We start from the raw sequence: 13,380 nt of genomic DNA on the forward strand, positions 1-13,380 counted from the left end.
CTGTATCGAGAGATGTTGGAGCAACATTCAATATCCCCAAGGATTCTGAGACATTAGACTTCAAAGGTCTTTATCACCGCAGGCTACAATTGCTTTTATAAGGTGTTTGAAAGTGAGGGTTTAGAAAGACTCAAAAATAAACACCAAAGCATTGTTTTGCTTCTAAAAATGATGTTTAGAAACTTCACACCAAAATATTGAGTTGCGCTGGAAATAACAATGAAGGGGGCTTCAAAGAGTAAAGAAATTTCCTCATGATGAAAGAACAAAAAAGAGCCCCCCCCCCCACTACACACACACATCATTCCTTCCTTGCTCACCAGAAGAGAAGAATGGTTATGGTATCATAATAGCTCCTTAGGGTGGGAATCTATAACTAAAGTGACAGTATTTTTTCAAGTGACATATTTCCAGGTGTAGGGAGAATTCAGCCCTCTGGCTTCACTCACCCAAAGTACTCAGTTCTAGCAACTGAGTCATCTATTCCAAGACTTCGCACATTCTGTGCCTCCATGGGGCGTGAGGTCACAGACCTAGAGATATATGCTGGGTTAATTAGGGAGTTAGAGGTCAGTGACTGCTGATATAATCAATAGGCTTTGTGGTCTGTAATCTGAGAAAAGTGATTTGAATTTTAGCTCCACCCCTCATTAATGGGGTAACCTTGGAATGTTATTTGTAATGATTGCTGTCATGAATCATCCTCCTGGAATGAAGAACTTACTCTCTATTCCTGAAGCTTTTGGGAATACTGTTTGCAGCTTTCCACCTTCTTCAGGATTTGCTCCAGCTGAAAAGAACCTCCTTACCCAGGGTCACATCTCTAGTCTGGGAGACCTGCACCCAATGACCAGTGATAAAGGCCTGGCTCCTCATCCTTACTTAGACTCACCCTACTACTGCCAGGCAATCCAACTCAGTGACTCTTAAAGGGCCACCCAAGGAGTTCCTCAAGATTTCATTCCAGCTCAGCTGCTTCATCTGCCTAGCCGTGCCTCCTTCCTCCTCTCTGTCTTCCCACTGGTATTGATCCTAAGAGCACTCTCTCATAAACTTCTCCTTGTCTCTGCTTCCCATTGTGTGACATTAATTACTAAATTTCATTGTGCGTTGAAGTGCAGATTCTGATTCAGTAGGTCCAGAGTGCGTCTGAGATCTAAGACTGTATGTTCCTGACAGGCTTCCAGGTGGTACCAATGCTGCTGGTCTGCAAAACACATTGTGAGAAGCAAAGATATGAAGTATTAAATCAAATAATATAGCCAAAGTACTTGGCACAGTGCCAAGTGTGTGCTTGTGTGTGTAATAAGTTTATTTCCTTTTTTATTTATATTCTGTCAAATAAGTAGAGACAATATATTAAAATGGATACGGGTGGATTAAACAGACAGATGATCCACTGAACACAGTTATGTGTAGGGTATTTATTTGCAAAATATGCCCTGAAAGAAACTGAAAGTGAGGACTTTTATCTTGTCCTGACTCCTGTGCTCCATGTCCCAGCTAAGCGGTCCCTGTTACTCCTGTTCACAGTATGACTTTGTTCCTTCCCTGTCCTCAGCAACTAGTTACTAGTTTATTCCACTTCTGATTTTTTTTTTTTTGAGCCCATCCCTTCTTCTTCCTCACTTCCGCTGCCTTAATTCAGGCCCTTATCTCCTCAGCTAAATTGTTTCTAGGGGCACTTGAGTGGCTCAGTTAAGTGTCCGACTTTGGCTCAGGTTATGATCTCATGGTTTGTGAGTTCAAGCCTGGCATCAGGCTGTCAATGAAGACCCTGCTTGGGATTCTCTCTCCCTCTCTGCCCCCCCCTGCTTGCACACTATCTCTCTCTGTCTCAAAATAAATAAACAAACTTAAAATAAAAACTGTTTCCAGATCCTTGTGATGGGTCTTTGCAACTCTCATCAAAGAATCTCTCCTTTGTAGTTCCCTGAAGCTGGATTTTTAAAGCACAAATCTGATCATGTCATTCTTTGTCTTAAAAACCTTGAATACAGACACCTGGATGCCTCACTCGGTTAAGGGTCCAACTTTTGATTTCGGCTCAGGTCATGATCTCGTGGTTCCTGGTGTTGAGCCACTCGTTGGGCTCTGTGCTGACAGAACAGATTCTGCTTGGGATTCTTTCTCTCCCCTCTATCTGTGCTCCTCCCCTACTCCCACTGTGCTCACAGGCACGCTGGGGCACACATGCATGCTCTCTCTTTCAACAAAACAAAACCAACAAACAAAAACCTCTTGAATAGCTTTCCTTCCTTAAAAGGTAGAATTTACATCTCCTCATATAATATGTAGGGCCTTTTAACACATGTCTTCTTATAATCTTATAAATCAAATGTCCCACTCTTCCTCAAACATGCCATGATTTTTCACATTTTACTATGAACAGTATATGTCATTTTCTCTTTTAGGTGCATGTTCTCCTTTTCTTGACAGGCTGTGTCTTCCAGGCAATTTGCAGCCCTGTGCTTCTATGACATTCTCTACATGTTTTTTTAATTGCATATATTATAGGGTATTGTAATTATTTGTTTGACAGTTTCCTCCACTACTGTGAGCTCCATAAGGGTACAGATTTTGTCTGTATCATGACAAGTCTCTCCTCATACTTAGTTGACTTATTCATGATTGGTCTCCCATGTATAACACAAGCCCTGTTACATAGTAGACTCTCAAAAAGAACTGTTGAATAGCAGAATATTGAATCTGGTAGGATTTAAACCCTTTCTTAGGCATTTGAAAGTGTAAGAATCAATATGTCAACATATGCTGTTTGGGTGACAATTGTCATTTATTTTTTTATTATTAATTAATTTATTTAATTCAGTGGCAACTTTGAGATTGTTGTGTTTTGTTTTAACTGTTGTACTGAGATATAATTCACATACCATAAAATTCACCCATTTATAATATACAATTCCGTGGCTTCTAGAATACTCATAGGTTGAGTAGCCATCACCACAATCTAATTTTACAACATTTGCACTATCTCCAAAAAAAATCCCTGAAGCCATTAGCAGTCATTCCCATGTCCCCTTACCCCCAACCTCTAGAAACCCTAATCTACTCTCCATCTCTATAGATTTGCCTATTCTGGACATTTCATACAAATAGAATCATGCAACAGCTGTTTGTTTTTTATTACTGGCATTTTTCACTGCACATATTTTCAAGGTTCATCCATTTTGTAATATATATTTGCATGTATTGCAAAATAATAGTACAACATATGGATATAACACATGCTGTTTATCCATTCATCAACTGATAGGCATTTAGGTTGTTTCCATTTTTTGGCTCTTGTGAATAATACTGCTTTAAAGTTTGTGTTTTGTGTGGACATATATTGCATCCTGGAATATACACCTAGGGACTGCTGGGTGATATGGAAACTCTATGTGTAACATTTTGAGGTATGGCCAAACTGTTTTTCAAAGTGGCTGCACAATTTTAAATTCCTGCTAGCAATGTACAAGGATTATAATTTCTCGACATTCTTACCAACACATATTATTGTTGTAGTTGCTTTTAAAATTAGTTTTACAGTATTGTGGTTTTTACAACTTTCAAATGTCTTGTGAAAGTTTCTCAACTAATCCTGAGTTTATGCAATGTTATCAAGTCTATAGGGAAGTTAAAGATGTTGGTATACCTGGATATGTCAAAAAACAGAATAGAAACGGTTGACATGGAAATTTCTGGATGTGAAGCCCTTGAGGACCTCTTACTGTCATCCAATATGTTGCAACAGTTGCCCGACTCTATAGGTAAGAATATTCTATTGTGTCATGAATGTTTATATGAAATATATGAAATTTTCTTTTTTGGCGTAGTCTTAGTTTATCAGTAGATATAGGGAATATACTGTTAGCCTGACTGATAATAATGAATTACAAACTTCATTATTCAAGTTCATTATTACTGGTATCATAGTATTTTACCAATATCTTAAAATGAAATGGTAAATAATTGTCAAACTCAAGAAGGCTCTACTATTAAAATACATGATCCTACCAAACTGATATATTTTTCAATTCAAATCTTTTAAGTTGTAAAATGTTACTGTAAAAAGTAGATTTCTTAGATTTAGAGTAATTTGATAACCATGTATATCATCTTTTATCACCATAAAATCACAATAGCTTCTATCCACAGAGTGTTGCTATATCCTATTTTCAATACTGTTATAACACTGCTATAATCTGAAAATAACATATATAATAAATATAAAACCTCTTTGTAGTTCTATTATTTAAAAAAAGATGCATTTTCTTTTATATGCTGTTAAGATTCATGACAGCAGAGAATGTCTGTTAGTATTTATCAAGCACCCAATCCATTTTTGTTACAAATTTTTATATGAGTAAGGTAACTAAAGAATCTAATTTAATAATAAGTAAACTGTTTTGTGTACATATCTCACTATTATTTATGATAGGACTTAGGAGGATAATCAGCAAATTACCTAACTTTGGGTGTTAGTTTTTAAACACTCTTTGAATACAATGTGTCATATATTCTTGAACTTATTAAAGCTTCTGAAAATTAAGTTACACCTAGGTACTCTAATTAGAAGGAAGCTAGAAGATAAAGCAGTTTTCCAAATTTTTCTTCACTATTTGATTGCTTCCATTTTCATATTCCTTCAGGCTAATAGAGGATACTAGTTTTGAAAAACAGGCTAGAATTTCTTTCTGTCTAGATTTAATAACTTTTTGATTTATATAATCACATACTGTATTATAACAGTATTTTTCCAACTCATTCCATTGTAAGACTTATCTGACAGTTTTATTAGGCACTTACAAATTTCCAGGCTGTTTCTCTGAAAATTCTGATTCAGTAAGTTTGTGGTAGGCCCTCTAATTTGTTTTTATTAAACATCCTAGATGAAACTTATAATTAGATAAGTTTAGAAAATACTCTTTTATGTTGTAGAAAGTGAGGAAGTGTAATGGTTAAAAAGAGCATCCTTTAATTAAGATGACAGCGATGATCATCTAGTCAAGATAACCACCTAGTCAAAATACATGCCTTATACTCCCACTCCAGAAACTTGGGAGTCAGGGGAGGTAACTACAAAACTATCAGGCAGGGAGGGGTGAGCATCGGTAAAAAGAAAACATTCACTTTCACAAATGAGCATGCAAATGAAAATTTTAAAGGAAAACTAATGTTATAACCACAACCAAAAACTCAAACAAATAGGAAAATTTACCCAGGAGAAACCGAAGTCACAAAGAAATGAAAAAAATGATTTTTAAGTATGTGTAGATTGTCAAATACACAAAAGTTAGAATAACATTCATAAAAATAATAACTAATAAAACAAAAATAAGAACTCTTACTAAGAATAGGTGTTTTTTTAAAAAAAATTAGAAATTCTGGAAATAAAAATGGCACATAGTAAAACAAAAGATGATATAATTATTTGTTTAAAATATCTTCCTTTAAGAAAGAAGACCAGGAAAGTAGCTTTCTGGTCTGGAGAAGACAGCATGGATAGGTGATAGAAAACATCAGATTGGATACTTGGCTGACATAAAGCCAACTAGGATAGACAGGTGATACTATGTATTTTAATACCTTAATTAAGAATCTGAATGGTTCTCAAATTAGGAAAGTAACTTTGTTATAGTAGCTTACGCCTCAGACAAGATCTTTAAACTCTATTGACCTTTCAGGGAAGATTACATTTATGCATCTGCAGAGTTGCCAGAGTCCCTGATTATACACGTACAATAGCTGACTTCCCTCCAAAAATCCCCTTCTTGATCAAGAGAAGTATCTGAGATAGGAGACTGAGAGCTGTGTCCTCAGGCCCTAAAAGAATTCATAGATTTTGATTGGGATTGATTCTGATGGGAAATTGCATCTTGTCTTCTTTATTTTGACATTATTGGGCTACCAACATTTAAAAGAACAAAAGATAAGAAAGTCCATAGTACCAATAAAGGAAAATAGCAACTAAAATTAAAATCTTTACTTCCTTCACATCTATTTTAGTTCTACAGCCGTGAGGTATTTCAATGGAGTGATTTACTCAACAACCCCTGCATGCTGAATCCCTTTCCTTGTCTGGTTCCAGGGAAAATGAAGGGGGCTCTTTTGCTCTTCTAGAGAGAGCTTTAATTAATTTTTTTTTTTACTTTCCAAAATAATTTATCTTTTTTACTTAATGGTTAAAGACACAGATTTCATAGTCAAGTTACCTGAGTTCAAATTCTGGCTTTTCTATCTTATTAGCTTTGTGACCTTAGACCAGCTACTTAATCTCTCTGCGCTCAGTTTCTTCATCTATTAAGTGGGGCAGTAGTAGTACCTGCATCATGGGATTATTTTCAGCAATAAGTGAATTCATATATATAGAATTGCTTAGGATAGTAACTGGCACATAGTAATATGATAATTATTATAATCTCAGATTTGATGAGCACACAGCTATTTGGTTTTTCAAAGTTTTATTACACATCTGTAACTGTCGTGTAAATATTAGCTATTTTGATAAATCATATTAATGTTTAAAACATTACTGCTTATTATATATTTATATATAAGTAGCGAAAACCATAGTAAAAGGCCTCCTCTTTCTTTCTCTTCAATACTTCTTAGTTGGGAGTGTAGGATAAAGAGGTGGGGAATTAGGGAAAAACCCAAATAGAGGGAAGGAACAAGATAGAATGCCTTTGATTCCTGTAGAGTAGAAGAAGAAAGCCCAAGAAGATATGATATAGAAATGCAGTAAAGGAATTATCTGCCCGAGGAAGTCATGAGCAATGAAGGTAAGGTTGATGCTCTATTTCTGCTCTACAGACAACCATATTCCTATAGAAGCTCCAGAATCTGTCCAAAGAGCATCCTCTTACATAGAATATGTGAGTGACAAAGTTGCCACATCACAAATGAGTGTGATTCCTTTAAATCCACAGACATGGAACTAAGCAGAGACCTAACTTGCTTCCACCTTTAAAGCTGCAGAAGCTTCTATCAGCTGTCAGAGCCTCTACTCCATTCTTCGAAAAACTTTGTTGCATCATCCTTTTGGTTTTAGTCCTTAACATGCTTCAAGATTTTTTTCACCACTACTTTTAGACTTAAGTACTGTCATTCTCTTAAAAGATACCTTGCAACCTGGCTTCATGGTGTTTGCACAGCCATTTGTGACCCAGCTCAAAACTTCTTATGACCCAGTCAAGTGATGTGGAGACTGTCAACCACCTTCTAGCTCCATTGGTGGGCAGGTGCAGTCGTTTGATTAGGGCTACCAAGTCATAAAAAATTTAGCTGTAATTCATCGTCCCCTGTTTGCTTTTCACAGTTGATAAACAAGCTTAGGAGTTCTTTCATATTTCCAAGGTTGACATTTTTTACATACACACTAGAGAAGATGAAGTGATTCACTCACCCTTTAAACATAGATAAATATGGCAGTGGGTGTCCAAACTTCAGAGACAAATTACCCCAGTGAGAATTGTCGTCTTTCCCAGGTGCTGCTATCTTCAGCAGTGTATCCTGGGGGCACAAGCTGATGTATTAAGTTTTGATATTTTGTAGATATTTTCTCACAGCAGTTTGACAGTGAGACCCTTTCTCTTCACTAGAGATTCTGAGTGCTTCTACAGAATATGTAACTGAGGGTACTGCAATTTTAAGTGCAATGATTGGTTTTTATTTCAAATATATTCTGACTTTATGCTTTTAAGGAATCCTCAGAATATTTGAGGTGGATGGGCATGATCTACAGCGATGCTTTTCAAAGCACATTCATCAAACACTAGCTGAACAAGACCCTGCACACTTACACCCATTCTGCAATAACTTTGGAGAGTCACATTGCTACATTAATATATTAAAAGCTCCTAGGAAAACTTCATTTAAGAAATATGTTTAATGTTGTTTAATTTAGTAATTCCCAAACACATTTTACCATGGAACCTACCATATCCATCAAAACTAGTTTTCTGCAAAACAAGTAGCCTACAGCTTATATGCATATTTCCAATGTAAAACAAAAAATAACCATGCTTTGCCCTTGGACTTTGGCTATTTAAGCCATATTGATACCAAAGATTAAATTATGGCTGGGTAAAGGAAGCTGTACTTCAATTACTCTGTGGCTATTACTCCTTAGAACCCTGGGAATAGAGTAGGCAGTAAGGGTATGGAAGGCATAAATCTGACAGTGAAATATAAATAGTTGAAACTTCAATTCTTGGCCACTTCTACTCGGTATATTAAAATTGCAAGTTTGTGTACTTTCTGCTGATCCAAGTTCAAGGATTTATGGTAACAAAAAGAGTATGAGGTCATATGTTGTAATTTTCCAAGTCCATAATTATAATCACTGCATCACAATACCTCAGTGCCCATTTGTTGATCATTAGGCTTAATTCAGATTTGTTTTTAATTTGTATCACAAATAAAAAATGTTATTTTTTAGTGCTTACGAATTAATTATACATTAAGTCACAGCTGGCTTAAAATTTTTCATCTGGTCCATTTGCAGCAAAATAGATAAGGGAAATGTGGTAGTATTGCTGTCAACTTAAGTTTCTATGGAGCCCTACATTTTGTTTATTTGTCTGCTTTGATGTACTTGAACTCCCACTGATGTAGGTAAAGTTTTTGCAACTGAACAGTCAAAACTAGAGCACATGCAAATTTGTAGGTTTATTTGTAGGTTTATATGAACAGAGTGCAGCCTATTGGCATGACAAATATTCCTCACAAGTGATTCCTTTTCTTTCATATTGTATTTTCTGTTAGAGATCTGTTCTTATGTATTAATAAAACTTCTTCTCTGTTTTAGGTCTTTTGAAAAAACTAACTACTCTCAAAGTAGATGACAATCAACTTACAATACTACCCAATACAATCGGAAAGTAAGTGCCAAATTTTCATACCAGTCAGCCCCTCTAAGCCAGAAACAAAACGATATGTTAGCTTTTTTACTTCAAAACATTTTCTACTATCTTAATTTACTTTTATATCTGAACATTGCATTGACATTTAACTATATAATATCACAAGAAATAACTATGACTTTTTCTTAAGCAAAGGGATTACCTAGATCTTCAATTATGTTATTGCCTATAATTTCCCAGATACTATTAGCTTGATGTTTTTGACTGAGTAGAAGCTCTAAATTCACTTGGATATGTCTTACAAAATCAAATCGATTTGTATAAACTCTGTAGTCTATATTACCATTACACTATAAATGATTTATATATTATGTTAGTAATTGTTTTATAGCAATAGTGCCATATCATAGTACTGTAAAGGTTACTTATAATAATATAATAAAGTTATATTACCAATTGATATTTATAGAAGTTCAATGTATTTTTAGAAGCCAAAGAGATAGACACCTGTTTAACATGCATTTTTTAAATGGCATATGCCAATTTTATTATTTCAATGCTAGCATTAAATATTAAATACTAATGGGTGATGGGTATTAAGGAAGGCACTTGTGTTGAGCACCGGGTGTTATAAGTAAGTGATGAATCACTAAAATCTAGAACAATATTCTACCTCAGGAGTAGAATTTAGTGATTCAACACTTAGATTTTAAATAAAAATTTGAAAGAAAATATAAAGAAAGAAAAAATAAATATGAAATACTAAATAATCAAATGGAAGTGCAGAGCTTGTTCAATTGAATTTTTATAGTTTGTAGTAAATTATATTGCATCTCTCTTAAATTTTTATTACAAATTTTAATGTGGTTATCCTTGAATTTTTTAATTCAGTTTTTATTTCAATTCCGGTATAGTTGACATACAGTGCTATATTCGTTTCAGGTGTACAATATAGTGATTCAGCAATTCCATACATCTCCCAGCAATCATCACACAAATGCGCTCTTTAAATCCCCATCACCTATTTCAGCCATCTCCCCACCCTTCTACCCTCTGGTTACCATCAGTGTGTTCTCTATAGTTAAGCATCTGGTTCTTCGTTTCTCTGTCTCTCTCTCTCTCTCTCTTTTTTCCTTTGCTTGCTTTTTTTTTCTTGCTTCTTAAATTCCACACAAGTGAAATCATATGGTATTTGTCTTTTTCTGACTTATTTCATCTAGCATTATACTCTCTATTAGCTTGCATTTTTGAAAGCTTCAAGATGATGACCTCATAATTGCCTTTTAAGGATAAAATATATTCCATTTATTTGAGAGCAATCTCTTCCTAATTTTATGTTGTCATTAACATTTGGTTCACGATTCTTTAAGAAATATGTATTGTTATCAATGTTTCACTGAAAATGCTTTTGTTATAACTTGTGTGAAGTGAGGAATTGATAGACTCTCTTCATTCTAAAATTATGTAAGTTCATTGTATAGGAATCTTGCCTCACACGTCAGTATGAAGAATTACAGAAATCCATAATTTAACAGATTTGGGTATATTTGGGGAGTGAGGGAAGAGTGGCCATTTTTTAAAGTGAGGTTTGGGGCACGTGGGTGGCTCAGTCAGTTAAGCATCTGACTTCAGTTCAGGTCATGAGCTCATGGCTTGTAAGTTTAAGCCCTACATCAGGCTCTGTGCTGACAACTCAAAGCCTAGAGACTGCTCCAGCCTGTCTCTCCCTCTCTCTCTGCCCCTCCCCTGTTTGATCTCTCTCTCTCTCAAAAAACTAAACATTAATTTTTTTAAAGTAATATTTAATGTGTGTAATTGACATGTAATAAACTGCACATACTTAAAATCTACAATATGATAGGTTTTGACATAGATCGAAAGCCATGAAACCATCACCACAATCAAGATGATAAACATATTCTTCAATCCCAAGCGTTTCTTGTCCCCTTTTCTCTCTCTCTCCCCTCCTCACCCCAAGTTGGCAAGTAACCACTGATATGGAAAATGGATATGGAAAATGGATATGGAAAATCCAAGAGTAGAACAATTTGACTAAATTCAAATACCAGTATCCAAACTTTAGAAAGTAGTGAAAATTTCAGCTATTTTTAAAAATCTCATCTATTTTTAATATTTTAATGTTAATACCATGCAATATATTTCTCTCTGCATTTATTCATATTGTCTCCAATATAGAGAGAAATTAACTTTCCTTTGGGGTACACAAAAGTAATCATCTTTATCAGCCTGATGCTTGAAAAAAAAAAAAAAAAAAACAACTCTTCCTATATAATTATATTCTTAGGCACTAATTTTCTTCTTTAGGTCAATACTCAGGAGAAACTGAATTCAACTCCATTTACGCCTACCAAGATCATGCTTGATATTTTACCACTCATGTTCACATAATTTTATATAAATATATAAATTAATTACCCTAGCTCTGTGAAGACAAATTAAAAAGGGTGGATAATCTAAAAATACACAAAGAAAAGTTGCTTTTTTTAGTATGCAACTTTTGGTGTGAATTTGGTGTGAATTCGGATGCTAGATTAGCTGTGAATTTGGATGCTAGGTTATTTCCATACTTAGTCTTCTTTTAAGCGTTTTAATTTTTAAAAATTAGTAATTATTTGCCTTTGAAGGTATGAAAAAATATTCATCAAAGATAAATGGGCCTATTTAACTCAGAAGTTGATTACTGGTTTAGAGGGATAAAGGTTAAGAATTTTATCATAGAAGCTCATTTTTTTTTTAGTTATTTTAAGTGTCATTATCTTAATTTGATTATTGTTTCAGGGAAAATAAAAGGAAAGTATTAGAGACATGGACTGAAAAAAAAAAAAGGTGAAAAAACAAACAAACAAAAAGAAGCCACTGGGAAGTGTGTGGGAAATCTCTATACCTTCTATTCACTTTTGCTGTGAACCTAAGACATAGTCTTCAACAAAAAGGAGAATGACTGACAAACTGGTTATTTAAACTTGGGTTTTTGCCAGACATTTTGTCAAAAATGAACAAAGTGAGCTCATCACTTCAAGGAAAACAACTGACAGAATTTGTGACTGACAATAAAATTTGAGCTGTCAAGCAAAAATTGGAATTTTGGAAAATTCCTATCTGCCACTGTGAGCTGACAGCTTCCCAATACTTATAGGCTTTTCTGATAAGACTAGTATGATATAAATTAACATAATTTGTTGATAGTGTATTATGAAATGTGTCAACATCTGGAAAACCTGTACAACTCAGTGAAGCAACGCTTTCCAAATAACCAACACATGAGTTACAAGATCAGGCATGAGTAAAAGACCCATTCAAAATGCAGAATAGGCCAGTTGATTTTAACGTATTGGTATGAAGAATAAGAAAAGTTCATTGATATAGTTTCAGATTCTACATTGCAGTTATCCCCTAAAAAACAGCCACTTTGCGAGTTTTGGTGTAGTATCAAAGAATAATCACAATTATCCAAAAAGACTATTGAAATACTCCTCCCTTTTCCAACTACGCATGTGTGTGAGGCTGGATATTTTTATGCACAATTCAGTCAAAACAATATATCACAACAAATTGAATACATAAGCAGATAGGAGAATCTAATATCATCTATTAAACCCAACATTGAAGAGATTTGCAAAAATAAAAACAATGTTACCTTTTTCACTAAATGTTTTCGTTTAGAAAAATATCATTACTTTGAATAAAAATGTTATTTATCTTAACATGTTATAGGTTTATTATTATTTTACATAATAATTATTTTTAAAATTCTTGTTTTAATTTATTATATAGTAGATATCAATAGATATAAAAAATATAAACGCAAGTTTTTAGGGTTATCAATAATTTTTAAGACTATAAAGACCAACAAGTTTGAAGGTATCTGTTTTATATCACATCATGGTTTGTATAGTAAAATTACAAGACCATTTTCTAACTTATATTCTCACTTCAACATAGCACTTGCATATATATAATTTGAATTTGCATGTATGGCAAAAAATATATATCTAAAATTTTATAATATACTTTAATAAGCAATCTGTATGAAGTAAAAATAATAACAATAGCAATAATAATAATAGTTTTATTTTTCTTAGGGAATTCAGAATTGATACATCAGAGGTTCAGTGCAAAGGCTAGAGGTGAAATTTGATTATGATGTTATTTAATGGCATCCCAGATCACATGCAAAAAGTGTTTTGTGAAAAGAATAGTCAGCAGTTTATTATTAAACATTCTACCTAAACTCTCCAAAATCCTGGAAATGTTATGACCAGCTGTAGTGTTAATCTCATTCTACACTTAGAATGTTTCAATATGTTAGACTTATCTTTGTTCATTTTTATTTTTATTTTAGAGAGAGAGAAAGCATGCTAGTGGGGGAAAGGGCACACGGAGAGAGAGTGAGAATCTCAAGCAGGCTCCATGCTCAGTGCGGGTGGACCTGACATGGGGCTCAGTCCCACGACCCTGGGATCACGACCTGAACTGAAATTGAGGGTTGGAC

General features: G+C 34.2%; 1 protein-coding gene across 1 annotated transcript in view; it reads left to right on the top strand.

Annotated features, from left to right (window-relative positions):
* Nucleotides 1-13,380, top strand: part of LRRC7 (leucine rich repeat containing 7) — a 564,537-nt gene that overhangs the window by 419,759 nt on the left and 131,398 nt on the right. Inside the window, exons 10-11 of the mRNA XM_042951516.1 lie at nucleotides 3,626-3,770; nucleotides 8,813-8,885. Of these exons, the coding sequence (XP_042807450.1) occupies nucleotides 3,626-3,770; nucleotides 8,813-8,885 (218 nt within the window). The remainder of the gene's footprint in view (nucleotides 1-3,625; nucleotides 3,771-8,812; nucleotides 8,886-13,380) is intronic.

Source organism: Panthera leo, chromosome C1, assembly GCF_018350215.1.
Source record: "Panthera leo isolate Ple1 chromosome C1, P.leo_Ple1_pat1.1, whole genome shotgun sequence".
Classification (NCBI taxonomy): domain Eukaryota; kingdom Metazoa; phylum Chordata; class Mammalia; order Carnivora; family Felidae; genus Panthera; species Panthera leo.